General features: G+C 43.8%; 1 protein-coding gene across 1 annotated transcript in view; it reads right to left on the bottom strand.

Moving 5' to 3' along the window:
• Positions 1-25,865, bottom strand: part of rev3l (REV3 like, DNA directed polymerase zeta catalytic subunit) — a 71,904-nt gene that overhangs the window by 30,809 nt on the left and 15,230 nt on the right. Inside the window, exons 2-9 of the mRNA XM_034150328.1 lie at positions 14,705-14,894; positions 14,469-14,543; positions 13,841-14,001; positions 9,214-9,343; positions 8,695-8,789; positions 6,830-6,934; positions 5,861-5,945; positions 1,872-1,987 (exon numbers count right to left, since the gene is read on the bottom strand). Coding sequence (XP_034006219.1) covers positions 1,872-1,987; positions 5,861-5,945; positions 6,830-6,934; positions 8,695-8,789; positions 9,214-9,343; positions 13,841-14,001; positions 14,469-14,543; positions 14,705-14,894 — 957 coding nt within the window. The remainder of the gene's footprint in view (positions 1-1,871; positions 1,988-5,860; positions 5,946-6,829; positions 6,935-8,694; positions 8,790-9,213; positions 9,344-13,840; positions 14,002-14,468; positions 14,544-14,704; positions 14,895-25,865) is intronic.

Genomic DNA, 25,865 nt, shown 5'->3' with positions numbered 1-25,865 from the left:
GGACCTGTTTGCTCTGTAGGCAAACTGCAGGGGGTCCAGAGAGTCCGGGAGGGAGGAGGTGATGAATGATTTGACTAACCACTCAAAGCACTTCATTATGATGGAGGTGAGTGCTACTGGGCGGTAGTCGTTGGGGCAGGTGATTATTGTCTTTTTGGGGACAGGAACGATAGTGGAGTGTTTGAAGCATGTGGGCACTACAGACTGCAACAGGGACCTGTTGAAGTTTTGGGCTGTTTGGAGCATTTTCCCTGAAGTTATGAGAAAACCGTGTTTCATGGCGAGCGTTGTGTTACCATGGCAACGGCATTTGAAGAAACCACATAATTGACGTAGAGCTGTTGAGGGCTGGACCGGTGATATACAAGCGAAGTTTGGGGGACGATCGGACCGTGTCCATTGGACTTACAGCGACATCGTGCTTCATGGCGAGTGGTCTGTCGCCATGGCAACGGCATTTGATGACACCCCATAATACGCTTAGATGCGTTGATGGCTGCATCGTTACCAAACCTGTCAATGTGACATCATCGTGTTCCATGACACAGGTGTTTATATTTGAGCTAACGACGACAGCTGTGTGTCACCAATAATGTATAAAATAGGTGGAACATGTTGAAGTCAGTATGAAGTCTCCATCAGACAGAAAAGAATAGGCTCATACAGTCTGTTAAACTCCAGTGACCACGTCGTTCGCTCAAACACGAACACCTGTGTGTTATGACATCATCGTGTTCCATGACACAGGTGTTTATATTTGAGCTAACGAGGTGTGCAGAGATCAAAAGTTTAAAGTTAAAGTTAAGTTAAGTTAAGTTAAAGTTAAGTTAAGTTAAAGCCTTTTATTGTCATTGTACACAGAGTACAACGAGATTCAGAGTGCAAAAATACAAACACATACAGAACACTAAAAAACACGGCCATAGGACAGACACCATAAACAATCATACGGGGGAATAAATAGTTAAAAATATTGATATAAAAATAGTATATAAAGTGCATTAAAAGTGAAAACGTGAAGCATGTCAAGGAAGTTGAGTATCTGAAGTGTAATTTTTGTGTACTTTCGGGTTAATAATGTGGCCTTTTTGGCAGTTTAACTAAAAGGTGTGCGGTTGCTGCTGTGAGGAAATATCAGCCTGAAATTACAATGGGTTTTAATGGAGACATGTTGAACGTTTTTGTCACTTCATGCCCTCGAGAGGCATTTTGTTTAATTATTTTGCTTAATTATTTGTCATTTTTCAAGCTACGAGATGTTTTCCTACGTTTGTCATGAAAAATTATGTCTCAGGAATGTAGGGTTTGGGAATTATGGCAGTTTAAAAAAAATATATGAAGGCAAATTTCAAGATTTCCTACCCTCTAGCTCTGACATCACGCACTCTGCCTTAACGAGCTGCGCAATGTTAAAGTTCAAATGTTAAAAATGTGATGAATTATGGGATGTATCTCTGGAATTATGAAAGTTATGAATGATAAAAGTAATAGCCATCGATTCCCGACCGAGCTGAACGTTTTGATGTTTGAACGGAGTTTCTGCGATGTTGAATGTGGGAGGAGAAGAGGGCCAAAATAACTGTACGGAATAATAAGAATTTTGTCCGTAGCATAACATATAGTTGGAATGCTGTATCAGCATTCCCACTAAATAATAATAATAATAGACTTTCTTTTAAGAATGAGGGAACAGTGGCATACTACATTTAACTAGAATTACATATTACTATCCTATTAGACATTTGTGTGAATTCGTGAGTTATGGTCAAAACGATGTTATTATATCACGACGACCATGATCTTCTCTTTTTTAAACTCTCCAATAAAGAGACAGTATTTCAGCATTAGCAGCTCTCAGCGGTTGGCCTTACCTGGCTGGGAGGGCCTGTGCTCCTCCACAGCATTAGCTGGGGTGCAGGGCAGGGCTTCAGGGGTCCGGGGGGCCGAATGGAGAGTCATTTCATTGAGAAGGTCTTCTTGGTCCTCCCTGTCACTCACAGAAGAACATGTCTATTAGGCGCTTTCACACCGGAGTACTTTTCCCCGCATAGTACTAGTGCATAGTTTCAGTGCATAGGTACTTTCATGGGAGAAAAAGGTTCCCATTTCTGATTGGCTGGGCGGATTGCAAACCACGCCCCGTAAAACTCCCAAAAAGCCGCCATTTTATTTTCCTCGCATTAGCATTATTAGCATTAGCCCAGCGCACAAACGGAGAGAGACTTAAGGCCCGGACACACCAAGCTGACAACAAAGAACTGACACAGACGGACCCCGACTGTTGCGTCGCCTCACGTCTCTGCGTCTTGGTCATGTGTCGCACTAGAACACACCGCAAAGACTTCAGCCGACGGCCAAGAAGCACGTACGAACTGCGCATGCGTGAGTGGCAATAACTCTCCTTACCAGCAGGCGGCGGTGTGTGTAGTGTGTATTTGTCATTCAAAAGAGGCAACAACCGGAAGACAGACTGCGTGATAACCGAGAGAAGAAGAACAGACTGCGTGATATAAACAAACAACAAATAGCGTGTGCGTTCCATTTTCACTCTACAGCGAGAAGCTCATGGGGCTTTCCCCAACCTGTGTCGAGAGCTGGAGTTAAATGAAATCTCAGATTTGCCTTCTTAATAGTTTGTTTGGGTCCCTCACTTACGTTTCGCTTCTCATGCACTGATTCGCTAGCTGAACAGCCAATCAGAGTGATTTATTTTGCCGACTGCCTTTGGCCGACTGCCCGTTTCGGACGAAAAGGCGGCGGCCCGGCTGAAAAGACCCGACGGTGCGGGACACACCAATCTGAGTAGGGCGTGTCGACGCTCATCGACGGCCTGACGCCCACCGACGCCGATAATCGGCCTGGTGTGTCCGTGCCTTAACTTATGGCAACAAAAAAGAAAACATGGGAGCGGTGGAGATGAGGAGGTGTCGGTGTTTCTGGCGATTTACTCGGAAGGCTTCAGTAGAAGCTTCTACTGAAGCCAGTCCCCAACTCCGGGGACTTCCGGCCGGGGACTTCGGGTGGCAGTATACGCCATAGATATATATAAACACTAGATGGCTCAAGGGGGAGTCGCCAGCGTAGCTCACCGGTGGCCATCTTGCCACAGTCAACAATAACTACTGCTACAGCTGTTGTAAGGTGAGTGATCTGCACAAGAATACTCTTAACTCGCTGAAATCTTGACTGATTTACAAACGGTTGGTTTATTATAAACGTTATTAGCATGGCTATGATACAGGAGACAACAAGATATGTTGGAAAAAAAAGTCCATGATTATAATTATAAGTATGCAGTATCATAACTACATATTTGATGTTGATAACAAACCAAACCGTTTGAAAATTGGTTGAAAATTGAGCAATCTACGGTTATTTCAATAGTGCACCTAATGTTATGAACGAGCGAGCTGCCTGTGGCAAGATGGCCGCCATGTGGCAACGTCGGTCTCCATTGGCCAGCAGCGCGGGTGAGTCATCTAGTGTTTATATATATCTATGGTATACGCCGTGAAGTTGTTTGCGGCCTGCCAGTAAACCCAAAGCAGAAGAAGAAGAAGTGACGTCAGAGGCTTCATTTGCCTCAGGGACTTATTCCGGTGTGAACGCGATCTGCTCTTTAGTTCATCAGAACTAAAGAGTTCTGATGAACTAAGTACGGCAAAGTACTTGGTGTGAAAGCGCCTATTGTGTCCTGAGCAGAGAGACACTGAAATTGAGTCATGAAGATAATTCCTGCTGTATTTTCACATGATATAATTATTGATTTTCAGCTCAAGAATTCAGGGAAAACCTAACTATTCAACACAGAAAACACAAACTTTGATTCATTTATTAAAATCTTTAAAATTATTTTAGTGCTGCTTGCAGTCTTTAAGCTAAAGGCCGCTACACACCCACCTGAGACCAAAGAACGGCGTCCCGAGTTTTACGTCAGCTACGTCGCCTGCGTCGGCTACGCCGCCCGCTACGCCGCCCGCCTACGAACACACCGCAAATACTTCAGTCGACGAGTGGCAATAACTGTCCTTACCAGCAGGCAGCGGTAGTGTGAACAGCCAATCAGAGTGATTGCTTGGGCCGACTTTCTCTGACCTCCCGCGGCCGATTCAACATGTTGAATCGCCCGCGGGAGGTGTGAAAAGGTGCCGTAAAGAGACGACGGTGCGGGACACACCAACCCGAGTAGGGCGCCGCGACTGCCCGACTGCCTCTGACGGCCTCTGACTCCCAAAATCGGGTTGGTGTGTAGCCAGCTTAAGACACCCAGTTGAAGTTAAGCAAATACTCAGAACAAGCACACAGAGGCCGAGACCTGACCCCCCTGTGTACTGTATGTGTACACACAGGTGATGTGTGACAGCTGTGTGTGTGTATGTTGTGGAGCGAACGTTAACAGAAAAAGGGCGGGCAGCTGCAGATCAGCAACCCTCCAGATCGCTCTCCTTACCATCCTACTGCATCGACTAGCAACTCACCACTGAGGAACCCTGAAATATTCAAATGTAAACCAGCAGGCAGCCGCTCACATGTGAGAACATGAACACTACAAAAACTTGAAGATTTGCTAAGTTTATACCTCTAATATCTAGTCAGAATATGTCTTTACACTTGACATAAGACCTTAACTTAAGAAGTATCAAGCAGTGAGATATACAGTAGGGTCTTGTTTCTAGACAATGCATCTTAGGTATCTTTAAAGTCAAAGACTCTTGAAAGCATATTATATTATACGTTTTATCTCAGATGAAACGGTTTTGTTTTTTTTGGGGGGGAAATCACCAACTAATCAGAACATAGAACACTTTTGAGCATTTCTGGCTTATTCTGTAACACAACATTTCCTGATTCTGCAAAATATAGCTCAAAATAAGTTTTCCCGACTATTTACAAGAACTGATTTCTCTAAATATCCTGTCTTATTTCAAGAAATCTGACAAAGCAAATGTTCACTTGTTCTATTGGCAGATGCTTCGCTTATGACAAGGGGAAACACCTTCTTTTTTTATAATTTTTAGTTATTTCCAGTTAAATCAATGTTTTCAGAGTTTTTAAATCAGCTGACATCTTGCAGCTCTGAGGTTGGGCTGCCAGCCAGAAAGATGCTGCTGCAGCGGTCTCATCGTCATTCAGTCTGCTCTGCGGCTCAATGAGAGAGTGGGGGGGGCTCCAGGGAACAAAGCATCCACGTGCCACTGTCTGCCTGTCTCTTAATTAGTCTGCTAGCAAGCGACTGTAGAGGCAACGAGGGAGCGAGCCTGGCAGGCAACAGGAGATTCTGCAGCAATTAACACATTTTACTACCAAGCACTAAGTGTGTGTGTGTGTGTGTTATGTGTGTGTGTGTGTGTGTGTGTGTTTCCTCTTTTCCTGTCTCATATTAGAGGTTAGTGAATGGGAGCCATCTGGATCTGGTGCAGAGGAATGCATGGCTGCCAAGCCAACTGTACTTTTATTTAAAAGGAAATACTCTGCCTGTACATGGTGGGAGTAGAAGGAGGGGTGCTATCTCATCGACATCATTTCACCCCCCTACACCACAACCCCTCAAAATATCTGTTCGCAATTCACTTTCTCCATCCCTCCCCTGCCCTGCAAGCAGAGGGTGGGTGAGGACATGCTCTATGAAGATTCCCAGATGAGGAGCTCTGGATGCATGTGGACTGGGGCTCACTAATGTGACTGGAAGCATCTTGTGCTTGTTTACAAACGTTGTTTGTTTCTGCTTGCCAGGGAGGGGCAATCGCCAGTGAAATGGGATAATGTCCAAGAACAACTATTAGATTCAATGAGTTCAGAAACATCTGATTTCCATCAGTCCAAAAGCGATAGTAGATCGGAGGAAAGAAGAGGAACTTACACGTCAAAATCATTCTCCTTCAGAATCTCCTCGACTCTCTTCATGAAGAATTTCTCGCTCTCTGTTGAAGTGACAAACCCACGATCTGGAAAACATCAGACAAACGATTTTAATGTGCATTCATTATTCCCGGAAAACTGCAAACAAAGATTCCTGAGGGGTGCTCCGCCTATATGGGCAACTCTCCACCTATCAGGGGAATGAGAGACCGCTCGAAAGCTCTGGAGACGCTGTAGTACATATGCCAGGCCTGTAAGTGGCGCTGTAGTCTGCCACAAAAGCAGAATCAGCCCTTGCAAAAACAGGGCTGGAAAAGAGCAAATAGAGCGAAATGAGGCATGGCTAAAATGCATGATCTGTTTGGTATTTTGAAGACATGTTTTATATAGGTATGGCCCTACAATATATGTTTCAAATATAGCTTGATAGGTCCACTTTAACTTAAAGTGAGTGTTTTTATCATGATCTGTGATTTACTCTTATATCCCCTGGCTAGTGTCTTAGACTCTATTGTTGTTAGCACCATGAACACACACTGGGCTTTACTTTCACTCAAACACACACACAGGCTTCTATCTACACTGTCCTGCTGCCACAAACACTCACAAGTGAACCAAATGTGGATTAATCGGCAGCTGGAAATAGTCCCCAAGAAACGCACTATATCCTCCTGTTGAGTACATTTAGCTACAAAGTACAATGACCAGCTGTATTAGGTCATCATTTGGCCATAAGTAAAAATATAACAGTATTACGGACCCAAAAATGCACGTCTTCCATAGAGGGAAGTCAGGAAGTATTGAGAAACAAACCCATTGTTGGTGTTGATCTTTATGGGACACGTTGAGAAAAAAAGAAAAAAGCTTGCCTTATTCTTTAAAGTAAAAGCATTCTCGTAGGTTTCTGTCACTTTGAAAGTAAACTGTTCTGACCTTATTGGCACAACAAAGACTCTGTGGATCTGCTCACCTTGGGATTCTGGGGTTTCCATCTGGGACTCCTGGTTCTTCTCTCTCCTCCTCTGCTTCTCGTCCTCCCAGATGGCCTGCAGGCCCGGGTTCCTGCCGATCTGATCTGAACAGAGGAGAGTCGCAGAACAAAGTGTCAGCTAACAGAACTATCAAGCTGTACCTCTGTCAATGAAGAGTGTTTAACCTGCAACAAAGGCAAAGTGTAATGTTAAGCATAACTGACATTCTGTTATGAGTCCCATCACTGTCTGCCCTGGAGTGGCCTTTTTGTTCTCCTTTCTTGACACTCTCAACCAGATGCTTGATGTGGTTTACAGTTCTACATCCAGCCTGGTCTAAATCATGAGGAGTGGCTGCATACCTCCAGCCTCCATGCACATTCACTCATGAACAATACTTTCAGCCTGGTTAACATGTTCGCTGAGCTGCTCTCTAAAGCTCTAACACACTTGTGGCTTCAGATCCCAGCAAAAGATGAACGGCTGTACGTACCAATAGCCGCATTCACACCGCAGTACTTTTCCCACTTTAGTTCCGATATAGTTCCGAAATGTCGCGTTCACACCAAAAAGAGCCGGAACTAAAATTAGTTCATGAGAACCTTTTTACCCCCTTTTCCGTCCCTGCTGGAGAGCAGGTACTTTCGTGGGAGAAGAAGGTTCCTATGTCGGCTGGGCGGATTGCAAACCACGCCCCGTAAAACTCAAAAAAAGTTTTGTGAAGCCGCCATTTTATTATCCTTGCATTAGCATTATTAGCATTAGCATTCGCCCAGCGCACAAACGGAGAGAGACTAACTTATGGCAACACAAAAGAAAACATGGGAGCGGTGGAGATGAGGAGGTGTGGGCGTTCTGGCGATTTACTCTGAAGGCTTCAGTAGAAGCTGCTGGGAGTCCCAGCAGCTTCTACTGAAGCCAGTCCCCAACTCCGGGGACTTTGGGCAGCAGTATACGCCGTGAAGTTGTTTGTGGCCTGCCAGTAAACCCAAAGCAGAAGAAGAAGAAGTGACGTCAGCGGCTTCATTTGCCTAATCCTCCCCCAGGGACTTATTCCGGTGTGAACGCGATCTGTACTTAGCTCATGAGAACTAAAGAGTTCTGATGAACTAAGTTCTCATGAACCTTTGTGGGAAAAGTACTGCGGTGTGAATGCGCCTCATGTGTGAATGTTTTATCAAGAAACCACAACAGAACACTGCAGCCTTGTGATTACCTGCCAATCTGACCTGCTTTAGCTGAAGGGATAAAAAAGGCAAAAAGCCACATTGTGACTTTACGAGCATGGTTCAGATTGAAACCCTGGACGAGGACATTTCTGTGTTTCCCAGAGAGGGAGACGATAGCCTACAACATGAGTGTTTTTGTTAATTAAAGCATGCCATGTTTTTCAGCTTTGGTTTGGACTCTTCCTTTTAAAATCTTTTTAGAAGTACAAGCATGGGCATATGTCTTAGTTACAGTCTTCAGAATCAGAATTCCTTTTATTCTGAAGACTGCAAGTAAGAAATAGTAAGCCCATGATGAAACCCAGAAATATATTGCCTGAACATTTAGAAAACTGCAACAAAAGGCAAAGACAAAGTGACTTAATATGAGGTGTTCATATTGTGCAGAAAGGAGCAGAACCCCACAGAAACAGTGGTTGCATTTGTTGCATAGCTTTGTCAGATAATGCCATGGGCTTAATGGGTTTTGTTTAAATGTTGTATATTCCATCCTGTGTTCCCTCATCTCGCTTAACCTATCCCCGCCACACAGTGTTTGTGTCTCATGAATTTGATATGTGGAGATGGTGTGAGATGAGTGAAAGTCAGCCAGACGAGGTGCATCTCACACTGAGTCGCACCCTCAGTCATCTTACTTTCAATTTCCAGGCGGTTGAGGACATCTACTGCCACTGCATCCACCTCCAGCTCACAAGTGCTCTGCCTCTCCACCTCATCCAACATCAGGGAGCTGCAGTGGACACACACACACACACACACACACACACACACACACACACACACACACACACAACACACACACACACACACACACACACACACACACACACACACACACACACACACACAACACACACACACACACACACACACACACACACACACACACACACACACACACAAGAATCATACTAAAGTAGCAACAAAATGCTACAAGGCATCCTATACAAAATGATGTTGTACCACTTGTTGGAAAGTTAGACTGTTGTGACTTTCTTTTTTAAGGGAATAACTGCAGATAGACAAGATTAAATGGTTTAGAGAAATTATATATAATTATATTTTAGCTTCAAGGTTGGTTATTGCTATTATTAGGGGGTATCAGCATTTCAGTAAGAGCTCCTTCATTTGACAGACTGGGGGGGGGAACTTACCAGGGCAGAGCGCTCTCCTCCCAGCGGACAAAAGTGCCCCCCAGGGTGCTGTCATTGAGCTTGGCGGTGCAGGGGCTCTTCAGAAGGCTGATGCTGGGAGTGTGCCTGTGTGGGGCTGCTGCTGCGTCTCCTGCAAACACACAGCAGAGAACCTGGTACTGTACACTCTGAGAGGAGCTGTCATCACCTGGCAAGACTATGAAACAATATACAGTTTGCTCACGTGGTAAATGTGATGTCAAATATAAGTGGGATAATTTAATCATCTGCAATGATTGAGAAAGTAATCTCAGAACTGTGGAAAAAGCTTAAGATTTCTCTTTGCGTGTCAGAATGAACCGCCATGCTCAACTCTTGAAGTGGTAGACATGTGTTCTTGAAATGAATCTTGTAGCTGGTGAAACTGGCATTCAGGAAATATTCTAATTTTTAAAACGATGTGGGTTTCCTTAGTTTTGTTGACATTATAACATTGCAGGAAATTGGATTATGAATCATCATTGGAGTTTACAATGGTTAGATGAGGATAATAATAATGTGTTTTTATTCCAAATAAGATAGGCTAACCTCGGGTTTGCCTAAGTTGGCCTTTTTGTAGCAGAATGTCTCTTATCTTAGTGAGGATAATGGTGGTTAGAACTACAATAAGATAAAGTATTTGAAACAGTGTAGTGCAGTGGTGGGGGTACGCAGACTCCTAGGGGTACGTTGGAGTACTGCAGGGGGTACGTGAGATTTATTTTATGTTAATGAAGAAAAACAACATAAGTAATACATTTAAACAAACTATTAATAGTAGATTAACTACTTTATTCAAAAGTTTACAGTAATTCTGGATAATAAAATGGGAGAAATAAACGGAGCGGTCTCTCTCCCTCTCTCCTGACAGCCGGTCAGCTCACTGAACCTGTAATAAGTGACCCGACAGTGAAGAATAAACATATTTATAACTTGTTTAGCTAGTTCCAGAGTAGATCAAATAGCTAAGTGTGATGGTCTAACTCTTAGTGTGTGTTTTGCTCTGCTCACCGCTGCAGGTGATCATGCAGAGCTGCGTGTCTCCGTCAGCAGGAGCTGATCTCTCTCTCCCGTCAGATTAGACTTCACTCGCGTTTTCGCCATATCGATCAGATCTAGCTAGTTCTAGCTAATGATATGACTGCCTGCTTATCAAAGGACAGCTAAACAATAAGCGCTGCTTGGCAACGGGGTGTGGCCTCAAAGTATAGAGCAGCATTATGCATTTGTTTATATGAGCGGTTATAGGTATAAATGCTCATATTTTTTTCTCTTCATTCCCCACGCCCCAAAATAAATAAATAAATATACCAATTTTAGGAAAAGTAACGAAGTTTGAGCAGTGTGGGTTTTTATATTTCAAAACGCGAAGTATAATAACTGCACTTCTCACTAAATTGTAATTACAACTTATTAAAAAGATCAGTTCAATGCAACTAATGTCGTCTTAGTGTTATTGCATGATGTTAAAATTGGTTTGCCATGAATTTAGTGATGGATTGTAAACATTTGAAATGTAGCATTTAAGTGTTTCTCAGTTACAAGGTTGTTGTTTTAATAAATCAGACACTGATGATGCAGCGCTGTACTGTACCTCTTTATATAGGCATTTTTTCCACAAACAAAGTTTTTGCGCTGTTCAGGGGGTACTTGGCTGAATTTATTTTTCAAAGGGGGTACATTATTGAAAAAGGTTTGAGGACCACTTGTGTAGTGAACCAGGCTTGAGCAGGTATGAACAGCTGTGTCGTTTTATCAAGGATATACTCTACATGTAGTATTGACAGTTGTACAGGCAGTGTATTGAACTTTTAAACACACTAATGCTTTATCCACCTCAAACTGGCCCATTATACAAAGCCAGTCCCTTTTATCATTCTCCCTCTCCATCCCAGATTAACAACTTGCTTTCAAGTTTGAGCTTGCAGGGAGAAGGAAGTGAAACAGGGGTCCCTCTTTTGGGGGTTATTCAGGATCTTTGTTGTACAGGGCATTGGAGCCTCTTTTCTCTGCTTTAGTAGGAAGGGAGTCAAGCGTGAGGATTATAAAAAAAAAACGTATTTAGGGTATGTGTGTAATTATTTCCTGAATCATGAATGCCCCCATCTATGAAAATGGCCCTGCTGTGTGTGGGGGGAGAGGTCTGATCCGCAGTGAGGGTGTGGGGGACTAAACTGTGATCAAACATAGTTTAGTCTCTATAAGCAGGAAGTAGAAATGGGCCTGTTAGAGCCAGGGTCCCCCAGGATCTGAGGAGGTGCCACTTCAGAGCCTTTACACACAGACAGCTGTGTGGCTGTGACAGATTCTCCTTTAGTTCAGGGACACCAGCACCTTTTGTTGAGGTAGCAGCTTATGTTACCATGAGGCATAAATGACAAATTAAGTCTCAATCAGTTAACCCAAAATTGTCTGGAGTCATTTATTCTAAGACTCATCATTAGGCAACTTGACCAAGAGCAAGGGGAAACCCACAACAAACAGGAAATGACCAGTATCTCTCCTGTTGACACACAGTGGGTTTACCTCTTATGCCCCTTTCCCACCAAACCAGTTCCAGTTCTAGCTCCGTGTTAGTGCTCTTCTGGTTCCAAACTGGTTCGCCTTTTTGGAACCGGTTGTGTTTCCACTGCCGTTATACTCTTTCCCAGAATGCAGTGGCTCATTGTTTACCAATAGGCGCTTTCACACCGGAGTACTTTTCCCAGGAATAGTTCCGATAGTTCTTATAGGGATTTTGCATTCACAACAAAAATATCTGGAACTAGAACTTAGTTCATGCAAACCTTTTCACCCCTTTTCAGTCCCTGCTAGAGAGCAGGTACTTTCATCGGGGAGAAAAAGGTTCCCATTTCTGATTGGCTGGGCGGATTGCAAACCACGCCCCGTAAAACTCCCAAAAGGTTTTGTGAAACCGCAATTTTATTTGCTCGCATTTAGCATTATTAGCATTAGCCCAGCGCACCAACGGAGAGAGAGTAACTTATGGCAACACAAAATAAAACGTGGGAACGGTGGAGTGATGAGGAGGTGTCGGCGCTTCTGGCGATTTACCCGGGACTCCGGGTGGCAGTATACGCCGTGAAGTTGTTTGCGGCCTGCCAGTAAACCCAAAGCAGAAGAAGAAAAAGTGACGTCAGCGGCTTCATTTGCCTAATCCTCCCTCAGGGACTTATTCCGGTGTGAACGCGATTTACTAGTAAAGAGTTCGGCGGGACTAAGTACTGGGAATTAAGTACGGCAAAGTACTTGGTGTGAAAGCGGCTAATGTGGTTCAGCGGCATTTACCCACCGCTGCAGTGATACGCTAATCTCGCCCCAGCCTTGGACGTATGCCTGACGTATTCGGTTCTCTGTTCTTGACGAGCATTTTTTGGGTGCCAGATAAGAACCGGTTTTCGGGGCTAAGAGCCGGCCCCGCTGCAGTGGAAACAGGAAGAACTGGTTATTAATCGGTCACTAGCTCCGAACTGGCCCTGGAACCACTTTGGTGGGAAGGGGGCATTATTGAATTTTTTTAATGAAACCATTATAATGTTTACCTGAGAAGTGCTAAGTCATAAACATAAACAGTAGACCAAGAACAGGAGAACGTGACACAGTAATATCAGCTACACAAAAATACATATGAGCTGTACGTATAGTTTGCTGACATAAACTAGCATAGGCCACTGTGTTTTATGGCTAATGAATGATCATGAGTGTGAATACAGGTACATTCAGACAGTATGAGAAAAACAATGTGTTTAAACATTAAAGCATGTAACCATGTATTAGTACTAAATTAGAAAAAGTCAGAGACAGCTCAACGCTCAATCTTTCCCTTTCCACACAACTTTTCTCCAGGATTATCACTCATCCCTCTGATTATCACACTTGCTGAAACTACAGACTTACAAGTAATTGTTTGTAATAGTGTCGGAGCGCCCTGACAGTATATCTGCTAGTTTGTTTTTGTTCTGTTCTCGCACCTTTTGATTGTGTATAAAATGTTTCTGTCTGTGTTTCCCTGTTAAGGGTTTTCAGGAGGCAGTGTGCCAGTAGATTATACTTTTGCCTCATTGCTGAGCAGCAGTGAGAGCACCAGGGTGACCAAATAAGGAAAAAACAATGCAAGTAATATAGAGACTAAACAAGAGGGAGGAAGTGGCACACTGCGCAAAACATGAAAAATAAATAAAGGGTGAAAAGAGAGAAAGAGCCTTAAGAAGTCAACTGAGGCTTCCTGAGGCTGAGGAGAGGCCAGGACTACCTGTAAACAACACACTCTCCAGCAGGGACTGAACACAGAAGAGTGTCCTCCTGGGAGACAGCAGGAGAAGCAACTAGCTCCACAGCACAGGGCATACAGGGTGTGAGGGCAAATGTGAGAATTCATTCAAACAATTTCTTTTTATGATTTAATTAAACAATAAAGAATTAGAAAACAATGTGTGATCTGCAACAAGTACTGTAAATCTAACTAATAAACCAAAACAAAGATAAAGTCTCTTGCAACTTCACATCAGTCGTGCACTTACTGTCACACTCGCAGTCTAACTGGCACTGAAGAACTGTGAACGTTGTGGAGTACAGGGCCACATATAAAGCTGGGGGGGTGAAGCTTTACCTTTGGGGTGGGAAGAGCGGAACTTGACAGCCCCCAGGTTCAGCAGGTTCATGCCGTACAGGTTGAAGTCTATGAAGAGCTGCAGAAGGTAGGGGATGTGGCCCTCGTGGGGCTGATACATCTTGTTCATCACGGCTCCACTCTGTAACAGCTCACACACCCTACAACAAGCAGAGGTTACTCCATATTCATCCAGCAGTCTCACCCCCCCCCCCCCCCCCACACACACAAGAAGGTCAAGGTTGTGATATGATGTTTCTAACAGTTACTTATATCATATTTATATTATCACATAACATATTATTATAAGCTACTTATAATTACTAGCTACTATTACTACTGGCTGCTACTTCTTAGGTAGTCCATTCCAACAAAATTATGTATGCTATTATTAAAATATTTGATTTGATTTACTAGTGCAATCTACCCGCTACCACTCTATAATGTTACACTATTTTATAAATACTGCTTACTTACGTATTTTCCCTGAATGTGAATTTCTGTACATTCTTTTGTTCATCATCTCTATCTATCTATACTTTGCTGTAACAATGTAAATGTCCCCTCTGTAGGACAAATAAAGGAATTCTGATTGGGATGAAAGAGCATCATTCTGCAGTGAGCTTACCGTTTGACCATGCGAGGATTGTACAGGTAGATCTTCATAAAGCGCTTCTCCTTACTGTGGTAACCATAGAAAGGCCTGTAGGAAGAAAGACTGCATTAACACACTGCCTTTAACGCTTTTCATGTTTTAAAGCCTTGTCCTCATTGTTATCTTATTCGTGTCTGTTGCACTGCTTTTTTGATCAGATCTTTACTCCATCAGCTCAGTGTGTTGTGAACAAACGGTGGATCACTCACATGCCAGAGACCAGCACCACCTTGAAGACATGCTGGTCGGAGGAAGCGGGGTTTCCCATGGCAACGTTCAGGGCCCTGTCGATGCTGAAGGCCACCTGCCGCAGGTAGCGCTCCGGCTGCTGGCCGTAGCCATCGTACGGCACGTAGATGTAGGGGAACACTCCGTGGAGGTGGAGGCACGTTTTCTGGCCTGCAACACAACACCAACGTCAGGCATACAAATGTCATTTATCCATAACCTAATGCGTTTAACATTTTAAAATGCAGAAACTAATTAAACATTTTATTCACAGAATCTTTGGCCTTTACATCACTCTTTTAGTTTGACTTACATTTATTACCATATTTATGTATCACGTTTCTTGTTTAGTGGCTCAAGTTTTAGCTTAAAACTCTTCATATCATTTAATTAAATTGGTGTCTCATAAAAAAATTCTGTAAGAAATACAACTTTGTCAAGACAGCATAAGTTCAGACTTCAATCCATTTTTGATATAGAAGTTTGAAAATATTGTCAAATTATATAATTTCATTACATCAGGCCACAACACATGTTCTGCAATCATTTAAAACACATATTAAAAGCTTTGCTTGACCCGACATGATGTTGAGTTTGTACAACATCATCTCACATTCTAATGCACTGCTCTGACACTGCTGCACTGAACACACAGATGGCCAGTCCGCCCTTACCCTGGCTGTATTCCACCGGGTCACCGCGGCGCAGACGGACCCGGTGGAATACAGGGTCTACCGCGTTTAGGAACCGTTCAGCAGAACCGAAATTGTGTATTTTGTATGGGTACCTGGTACCCGGCATTTTCTTATCGGTTCTCATCTGGAACCGAGTTTCGGTTCCCAACCCTAGAGAGGTGGGTGTTTTTCATCTGCTGGTGGACTACCGTGGAGATTTACAGCAGGAGGCGAGCACACGCTTGCCTCGGGGAGGGAGAAAAAGAGAAACAGCCAGAGCCCTGCCTCTCCCCACCTCTGCTGCTAAATCCACCGCGGAGAATAAACGGAAGGGCAACCATGGCAATCATGCTCGGGAAGTCTTCTTCGCTGCTTTTGGTGTATTTTGTGGCGGAAGTACAGCGCCACTTACAGGCCCGGCATATGTACTACAGCGTCTCCAGCGGGTCGAGCGGTCTCGTGTGAAAGGACACGTTTCTGGTGCCTATTGCGTGTGGATGGAAGACTTTTTTGATATCGAATTCGGTTCGTTTTCGTTTCCGTGTGGCTAGGGCCTAAGAACCCTCTCAGCAGCATAGTGAGATAACTAACAGAAGTACAGACAACAAATCAGTGCCAACAATCTGTGCTGGGCTGTGGACTGAGCCGGGTCACAGCAGAGGGGGCTGAGGTTCATGCTGGGGGGGGGCATCTTTGTAACATATCTGTGACTTCAGGGACAATTCTTTGTGCTGAGCTCTGTGTGGTAGTTTGTTGGAATTGACAAAGATTCCACACAGTCATCTCTTCCTGCCTTGTTTGCACTGCACATTTCAGCATCAGTCATACATGAGCATTTTATTTGTCTTTTTGTCCACCAATAAAGTTCCCCCTGTGTTTTCACCAGGATTTCAGCGGACGGTGGCCATTGCAGATTCTAACTACAACTGGTTCTACGGGCCAGAGAGCCAGCTGGTCTTCTTGGACCGCTATGTGTTGCGTAACGGCAGTGGGAACTGGCTGGCAGATCTGATCCATCAGAACAGGGTGATGGAGGGACTTCTTATTTTTACCCGTTTCGTCTCCGTGTAGACGGGGTCTAAGACGGCTTGATTTTTTCTGTAATCAGGTAGTCTTTAATCAATAGGCCATAGTGCATCTCAAACATCAAGCAAAACTGTTAGAAAAGAAACCAAAACAATCACATTTCCAGAATAAGGTAATGATTATATTGGGCTAATTTCTACCATGTTCAATATCTGCACTTGGAAAAAGAGAAAGCCAACTGAGACAACAAAAAACCAAATGGAATTGAGAAATTGAGGACACGCCAAAAGAAAAATGTCACACTTCACTAATCGGATTTTATGTTGTCACATCACAATATACGGTAGTATTACAGGCCAATTTGACTCAATCATCTGCACTTTTTTTCCCAGCATGCAACCAAAGTGTCTGTTGAACACACACACATAAGCTGAGCAGCTGAAGCCTCAGATAGGCCTCTGAGCATCCCTCCCTGACACTTCCTGACCCAGGCAGCACAGATGGTGAGAGGGACACAACTGAAACACCATGATTTATGACAGACATGCAGGTGCCAAAGCAGCCCTTTAGCTTAATTCCTAAACAGAGAGGATTGTGGGTGGACGGAGTCAATTGGGGTCTTGAGAGATGTTAAGTGAGGTGAGCCGCTGGAGAGAGAGAGGGAGATACAGTATTTATAAGAAAAGTGGTGTGACATCATCACTCCCAGACACATTGCTTAGAGTCATCCGAGGTGAACATGCTGCAGACAGACTGCACCGTCCCATTCTCTCTGTCAGCCTGGCACAGAGCTCTCATCTGCAGACCGCTGGAGGAGCCTGCATGTTTCATCAAGTTACATAAGAGATAATAACAGCTGCAGCAAAATGAAAACAAAGGCTTACAAATGTCTGAGCTGCTTACTCACTCCTCTCCTCCTGTAGCAGAGAGGCTAGCAGCAGGACAGGAGGAGGCAGTGTCGAGCAGGAGAGGGGCTCTGCCTGCTTTATCTCAGCATTGACCTACAAAAACTTGAAATCTTGTTCAGTATATTTGTCTAATATCTAGTGAGTGAAACATTTTCTTTCACATTTTCATTGGACAGCAACATTTCCTGATTCTGGTCAAATATAAACCAGCTAATTACAAGATTTCATTTATCTAAATATCCCATCTCATTTCAAGAAATCTTACCATGCAAATGTTCACTTGTTCTATTGGCAGAATTATTTTTATTTATTACAAGCGAAAACACCTTGTTTTCATTATTTTTGTACTTATCTTTGGAGCAGCATTTTTTCCAGTGTGGTAGCAGGGCACTGCTGCTCCATTGCACACACACACACACACACCTCCATCCTGCTGCTAAGGTATGACAGATGATGTGATGCTGCAGTCCCGGGGTCACAAATGCAGAGATGACAGGACCCAGAGTGGAAAAGAAATATTCTCAGCATCTGTACACAACTCCATCTGATACAGGCTTCCACACAGGAGAGGGTGATGCAAGATGAGACGTGGTGGTGAAAAACAATGAGCGTGTCAGAACAGGCCTGCTGTGAGTCTGTGAGTCTGTGAGTCAGTCTGTCTGTCTGTGAGTCAGTCTGTCTGTCTGTCTGTCTGTGAGTCAGTCTGTCTGTCTGTCTGTGAGTCTGTCTGTCTGTCTGTCTGTCTGTCTGTGAGTCTGTCTGTCTGTCTGTCTGTCTGTCTGTGTGTGTGTGTGTGAGATCTGTCCATAACGCTGAGATAAAACAGGAACATTTACATTTGTCTTTCTGTCCTTTGAGTGCCTGCTGCCTGGCTAAATGAGGACTCGTTCAGAAATGTTAAACCTATGAAGCACTGTGAAGCCAATTTAGCAAATACTCTCCTTGAGGTCCCGAGTCAGTATCTGACCTTGAAGTTGTCTTACATATTGATAATGGAATGTCGCATATCAGCAGTATCTAATGCAAGGGTCTGCTTTTGACTATCTCTGGAAACTGATCATAAATGTTAAATAACCCCAATTACTACTTTTATTATTACTGTTACGTAATATATATATATATATATATATATCGCCACACACACACAATGTTGGATTCTGCTGCAGTCGCTAAGCAACGGCAAAGCAGAAGCCCCTGACAGACAGCAGGAGATAAACAAGCTAACCAACACCTTTCTGAAACAGACATTTTGAATCTCCATACATGACAGACTTCAATCAGAGCAGATTGTTTCAATAGAGCGAGGTAGGAATCAGCGTAGGGAGCTAGTTTTCAGCGTGAGGGGGGGCTGCTGTGTGTATTCCCTCGCCACATGTGCAGTTTCCTGTCTGCCTTTGGGCTGGAAGATTTGTGAAGGAGGGAGGCAGGGGCTTATCTCAGGGGGAGGAGCGCTGAGGTAGAGGAGGTCCACTCTGCCAAGTGCCAGCCTCCCCACCCCCACTATTTTTGTTGTTATATGTTCACTTACTTTTATAATACTTCATTTAACATGTTAGTCCACTCATTGTATGTATGCATTACCTATCTATAATGTCCCCTTTGCTGTAACACTGTAAATGTCCCCACTGTTGATAAATAAAGGATTTCTGATTCTGAAGCAGGCATAATCTTAGTGGTTTTCTTAAGAAGCAATTTCCCTCGCATCAGTCCTGACTGAGTCTTGCTGCTGACTTTTTTCTTGGGAGCCAAGTTGAATTTCTCTGCCTGGTAACCAGCCATAGTTTACACTGCAATGCAGTTAGACAGCCATACCTGTTATGGGTAAAACAAGGTAATTTACTGTCAGCGCTGGTGCTGAATGACCGGAGGGCTGCACCCAGCTCATGAGCTGGAAACATATGCAAAGAAACTGAGAACATTTGCAGAACTTGTTGATTTTTTTAAGCAGCAAATCCTTATCCCTGGTTGTGTCCTGCTTTCAATGGATACTGGTTTGCACAGAAACTAAAGAAAACAATGGCTGAGCCACACTTAAAAGTGGACTAACCTTTTTGATGGACCAGCTAAGGGGGACAACTGAGCAGCCTACCCCAGCCCCCAAAAGGTAAATCCTTGATAGAAATCTCACTCTAGCACTTCTCTACACAACAGAGCATCTCTAGGGCTTTCAGCTGAGCCTACCAAAGGTCCAGCTGGCCACACTTCACCTGATAAAACACCACAATTGCAGCTTATTTGCACTTTGTTTTCCCACCACACAACCATCAGTCCACACCTATCTGCTGCTTCACCTTTAAATCTTTGAGCTGACAACTACAAATGAGTAGCCTCAAGCTGCCATTGTTAGCGATGGTGTTACATCTTGAATCAAGCCTAAAGGCCCTGACACACCAGGCAGTCACCAGAGAACTCGCCGACATCCGACACCGACAGATCCATCGACGAGTTCTCCTGCGTCTTGGCCGTGTGTCGCACTGAAATACACCGCTTTACTACAGCCGAGCACGTACGAACTGCGCATGCGTGAGTGGCAATAACTCTCCTTACCAGCAGGCGGCAGTAGTGTGTATTCGTCATTCAAAATAGGCAACAACCGGAAGACAGAGAAGAAGAACAGACTGATATACAAACAAATAGCCGGTGCCGTTCCATTTTCACTCTCGTCCATCGAAAACATGTTTTAGAATATAAAAATACATGCATGATGAAATGAGCACATAAAGTGCAGACATACTATAAAAGCACAGTTAATAGACCTGCATCTGATGATCGCAGTGTTCTGGCGGGTGTGTAGTTTATTGAGTCAGCAATGTAATAATGGCCACTTCTTGCTAAATTTACGATGAGATGAAAAACCGGACTTGACCAAACAAATCACAGAGCTCTCAGCAGAGGACAGCCGGGGACGCTCCCGCCGATATCAGAGATGTCCCTGCTATGTGTGGGAGGTAAGAGAGGACATTTAAGGGCTATGTTTGATGTCTTTAAGTATCACCTGCTGGGGTTTAGCTGCTGTCTTGTGCCTTAAATCGTTTGTTTACGTCCCTCACTTCCGTTTCGCTTCTCATTTGCTAGCTGAACAGCTGATCAGAGTGGTTTCTTGGCCCGATAGCTTGTGTCCAACACCCGGCCGATTCAACATGTTGAATCGGCCGGGTGTCGATCGTGAAAGGCCAAATAAGGCGTGTCACGGCCGAGGGTTCGGGACACACCAAATTGACTTTGGGCGACAAGGAACCCGTTTTCGCCCAACAACGCAAGACGGCCGATATCGGCCTGGTGTGTAGGGGCCTTAATACAGAAATAAGTTCATTCTGGGGCTGTCAAACATAAGACATGTCATTATTCAGCAGTTTTGATTTTCAGAGGATGTGTTAAACATTATAAGGGAGGCAAGGTAAAAGTTAAAGCAGCCACAGCCACTTCAATACATGAACAGCTCCATGCAAAAAGTGTGTTTTGCAGTCGGTGCAAAACTGTGACAGGCATAGCAGTCCCTGATCAGGACTTCCAATGGCAGGTTTTTTTTTGTGCCTGGAAACAAAAATGTGAACACAAATATGACATGCAACATATTTCAGTCTCAGCATCATATTTCCTCAGAATATCGAACAACGATTATCTCAAAACCACCAGCAAATCTATGCTGTAGTAGACAGCTGCTAGGTTGTTTCCCAAGCCTGGAGCAGACTATGTCTGGGCTTTGTTCCCTGGACTGTGCACCCCCCACCCATCCGCTGAACAGCCAGGTCTGTCATGGCTGGTTGCCCGAGCAACAAACCAGGCGGCAAGGAGAAATGACATCCCAGCTTGGTTATTCCTCAACAAGCTAGAGAACGTCCTTCTTTGCTCCTCTGCACAGTGCATAAGGCCTCAACGGAATGTTTTAGTCAAGGTAATAATGGTAACTTCAACTAGGCACACTCGTTCTACACAGAGTAGTAGAGTTTGGTACAGAAACCCGGTGCATACATGGCGCTGTTCCTAGACAGATTTCTATGATTGTGACATGTCATGTGCCTTCTCTAGCAAACAACATAACACTGGCTCTGATGACAGCAGGTAGCATTCCTTAGATAGGCAACAACAATTCAGAAAACTAAACGGTCTAAAGTCTGACTGTTCTAAAATATTCCATCAGTGGACGTGCATCATATGTTTAAGATCAGTTGAGTGTAAAAGTTGGAACAAGTCCAATTTAATGAAGCAGCCGTCAATGTGCTGCCTCTGACTGCTTGTGTGACCGTATGTAAAGAAATGATTGATCCCGACACTGGCTTTGTCAAATCATTGTAATTGTGACAATGCAAGAAGGTAGGTACAGTTGCACCTGGGTCCAACATGAAGCCTCTGATGGAAGTAAGCAGTTGAATGGAAACCAATTCATTGTCCCCCTGCCCCAGTTTCATGACAGGGAACAGAACCAGCCTCCCAATTTTCTTAATGACCACTTTGTAGCCAGCATTTCCCAGTTGCTGGAGGATTGGCATGGATGTGTCCCGATGCCAGCTATCCCCCGGCATCTCTCCGGCAGAGCAGACAGGCGGCACAGGAGAGCCGTCATGTGAGCAGACAAGGCCGGCTGACCACATGGAAGATGCTTCATGCCAGACCTTTCTTAAAGGGGACCTATCATGCAAAATGCACTTTTGTACGTCTTTTATACATGAATATGTGTCCCCGGTGTTCCAGGGAACTCACCAAGTGTCAGAAAACACAACCCTCTCTATTTTCCTCCATACCCAAATCTCTAAAAAAGGGGCTGCAACGGATCTGATAAAAACTGATCCAGATTTGAACACTGTCCTGACATCAGGACGGTGGCGCTACGGCTATTGGGCCAACTCTCCACCTATCAGGGGAATGTGGGGTTGGGCCACGGCCGGCCATTGCCGCTCGAAAGCGCTGGAGACGCTGTAGTACATATGCCAGGCCTGTAAGTGGCGCTGTAGTCTGCCACAAAAGCAGCGAAGAAGACTTCCCGTGCATGGTTGCCATGGTTGCCCTTCTGTTTATTCTCCGCTGTGGCTTTTTTTCTCCCTCCCCGAGGCAAGCGTTTGCTCCTCCTGCTTTAAAACAAATGAATAATGACTCTATATAATCATATGTAAGGGATAATGTGCAGCGACGCGGTCATTATGGGGAAAAGAACACCGACAGGCTGATCAGGAGCCCGACGCGAAGCGGAGGGATCTAGATCGGCATGAAGGTGTTGATGTCTATGTCTGGACCGCTGCGTAAAAAGGAGGGTTTCTGCCCCGTTACTTCTCTTCTTACTTCTATAAGAATAAAACACTGAGGACGGAGATCTCTTTTTCTCCCCCTCTTCTGACAGCCCAGCAGCTGATCTCAAAGCACGTGGTCAGCTGCAGCTCACAGAATCAGCCCCCTGCAAAAACAGGGCTGGAAAGAGCAAATAGAGCGAAATGATGCATGGCTAAAATGCAGGATCTGTTTGGTATTTTGAAAAAAAAAAACTATATTTATATACTTTATATAGGTATGGCCCTACAATATATTGTTCAAGTATAGCATGATAGGTCCCCTTTAAGCAGACAAAGTCAAAACGCATCAATCCTCAGAAATGCAGACCCTGAAATGGAGGTTGGCTGCAGAGTGTTGTTGGGGGCCACGCTGTGATTATGCACTCTGGTCTTCCCAGCTTTCCTTATATTCAGTATCCAGTATGTCTGCCTGTGTGTGAATGGAGCTCAGAACAGGGTAGTACACTCAGACAGATCTGGACTGGAACAAGCTCACATCAACAGCAAGATTGGCATTCATGGGCCACCATATAGCTCAGTGGTTAGAGCTGGCAGACCTGTCGCTAAGCTCCAGCTGCAGCAGACGCCTGCTATTCCTTTGCATGTGTCAATCCATTCATGACATTCATGGAAAGGGATTAGCACAGCAGTCTTCTCTGCTGGCAATAAGTTGATCGTGAATATGTTTTCACCTCTAGCATCAAGAATCCATAAATGCCTTATAAATTGTATGCTCAGAACATACTTGAATCAAACTCTCACTTATGAAATGGTAATTTCATTAAAACAGTGAACAGAAGGGATAAGGAGAGTGCTCCTATACGTCTTTGAGTGAAATCTCTTTAGTGACTCTCCAAGACCCTTTCGTCACCTGGCATTAACCTGCGTTAACAGGGAAAGGGAATACATCATAGAAGCAGTGGCCTTTGCTTAGTTCCTACATTGTGTCATCTGCAGTTTGTTCTTAACACAGACTAACACAGTAACAAAGAGACTCTGTAGACCTGTATTTCTTCCCATATTGTCAACAGCCGTTTCAGAGCATTACACCCTAACCTCTTCCACGATTACTTTTCACAATAAAAGCCTCAGAGGACACTTAAATATAAGTCAGAGCTTTTTGCTTGGATGAAACAATAAGCTTACACTGACCAAGTCCAGGAGGTCTGAACATATCAAAAAGCCTAAAAGGAAATACTGTAGTGATTTGAATTGATTTTTTCTTGTTTAATTTCTGGCAGACAAAGAGCTAGAAGTGCATTGCCTTCTCAACAGTTAAATACAGCAATTCATTTGGTCTTTGCAAACAGAAATGTTGTTTATGTAGAGAGTTAACCAGTTCTCAGTTAACACCAGTGCTGTCAAACAATTAGAAAATGTAATCGTGTTTAGAGATGTCCCGATCCGATCACGTGATCGGGGATCGGAGCCGATCACGTGATTTTCAAAAGATCGGAATCGGGAGGAAAAAAATCGGGGATCGGGATTTTTTTTTTTTTTTTTTTTATAAAATATTTTTATTATTTTATTTAATGTTACAAAACAAAAATGACCATGTTCACGTCTTAAAGTCATCCTGAGGCCTTAGTTTTGGTTTAAAATTACACAATCACAATAGTACCAATCTAATACGCCACCTGAGAAACAAACACCAACAACAACACAACGAGTACACAGCGGCCACTCGGGTAACAGCACTGAAACAACCAACACTTTCAGAGACTTTTAAAAACAGTGAAAAGGCCAAAAAAATAACAGCCAAGATAGCTGAATTCATCGCGTTGGATGACCAGCCGTTATCTGTGGTGGAGAACGTGAGGTTTAAGGGACAACTTGAATGCTTTTCTCCTTTTTTTTCTCTTAATGCATTGCATAAAGATCGGATCGGGAAAAATCGGTATCGGCAGATTGTCAAAATCAAATGATCGGAATCGGATCGGGAGCAAAAAAAGGTGATCGGGACATCCCTAATCGTGTTAATCACAATAATAATGTTTGATCATTAATCACAAGTTTAAAATACTAGTATTTTCTTGTATATTGGGAAGATATAAAACAAATACAGGTGTGGTGTAATAATAGACAAACTGGGAAGAGAAATCCGAGGGTTTTGTAAGAACATGATTTATGTAATATTGGCATGATGTTGAGGATTGTGAAACACTCGAGCTGCTCACTAGTCCAATTAATAACATCTCACCTGAGGAGTGAGAGTCTGCTACAAAAAACATGATCCTAACTCCAAATTGAGCTGGTCCAGCCTAGATGCCCTGTTACCACGGCTACTGCTCATCCTGTGTGGGTCAGACTGTAGTGAGGGCAGCACACAAACACCTCCTGGAGGGAGGGATGCACTCACAGACAAGTTGAAAACCTCCTCTCACACAATTACATCGGTCAACAACAGATTTTCAGGATTGGGAAAAGTGAATCAGCCATTCACGATGTGTCCATTTGCATTTTCTAGTAACTTCTGCGACACATTTGACAAATGACAATAATATTGAGGGGGAAACGGCATTTAAATGCAGGATTACACATAAGTAGTCTGCTGGTGGTCTGAGAAAGCATCAAATGATCAGATAGGAAGATTGTGAGCAACCATTGAAACGCTACAAATAAACCTCTCTGTATCTTAAATATAGGTGCAACCTCAAACAAACCTAAAGAATCATTCCAGCAGCCAATGGCACTTGTGTGTGTAAGAAACTCTCAAGCTTGAATGAGTAAGAGCAAAATGAGTAAGTATGTATGTGCAAACAGGCCTAAATAATTCTACTGAATTGTATACCTAATACTGGTAAATGTTTCTATTGTGTTGTTCTTGTTGCAATGAACGCAATAACAACAGCAATAACCATCTGTTTTCATTGTCAGCACCAGTTTCACATTGAAGGTCTCCTCCTGCCTTCACACTAAACTGCATTACTTTGAAGAACATGCAGCAAAGGAGGCATAGAATGAGCCCATCTCCTTCAATTCAATCTATAATGATAAAAACATACGTAAGGTGGTCAAAGCCACACAAATAAATGAGATTCATTCGTAACAGGAGAGTGTCCTGCTAGGTTGGAAGCAGTCATGAAATATAAGTTACTAGTTAGTTCAACTTTGCTTTTTATTTCCTCTGAATTGGATTGATTGAAAATCTGTATAAAACGTCAGCATTCTAAAACAAAAGCAGTGTGTGTGTACTGAGCAGGAAGAACCCTGTGAACCAGGACACTTCATTCCCCCATCACCTCAGCTGAACTCCTCTCAGCAGAGACA

The sequence above is a fragment of the Trematomus bernacchii genome, unplaced genomic scaffold (assembly GCF_902827165.1).
Source record: "Trematomus bernacchii unplaced genomic scaffold, fTreBer1.1, whole genome shotgun sequence".
In the NCBI taxonomy this organism is placed as follows: Eukaryota; Metazoa; Chordata; class Actinopteri; order Perciformes; family Nototheniidae; genus Trematomus; species Trematomus bernacchii.
The sequence above is the reverse complement of the archived record's forward strand: the minus strand, read 5'-3'. Positions and strand labels throughout refer to the sequence as shown.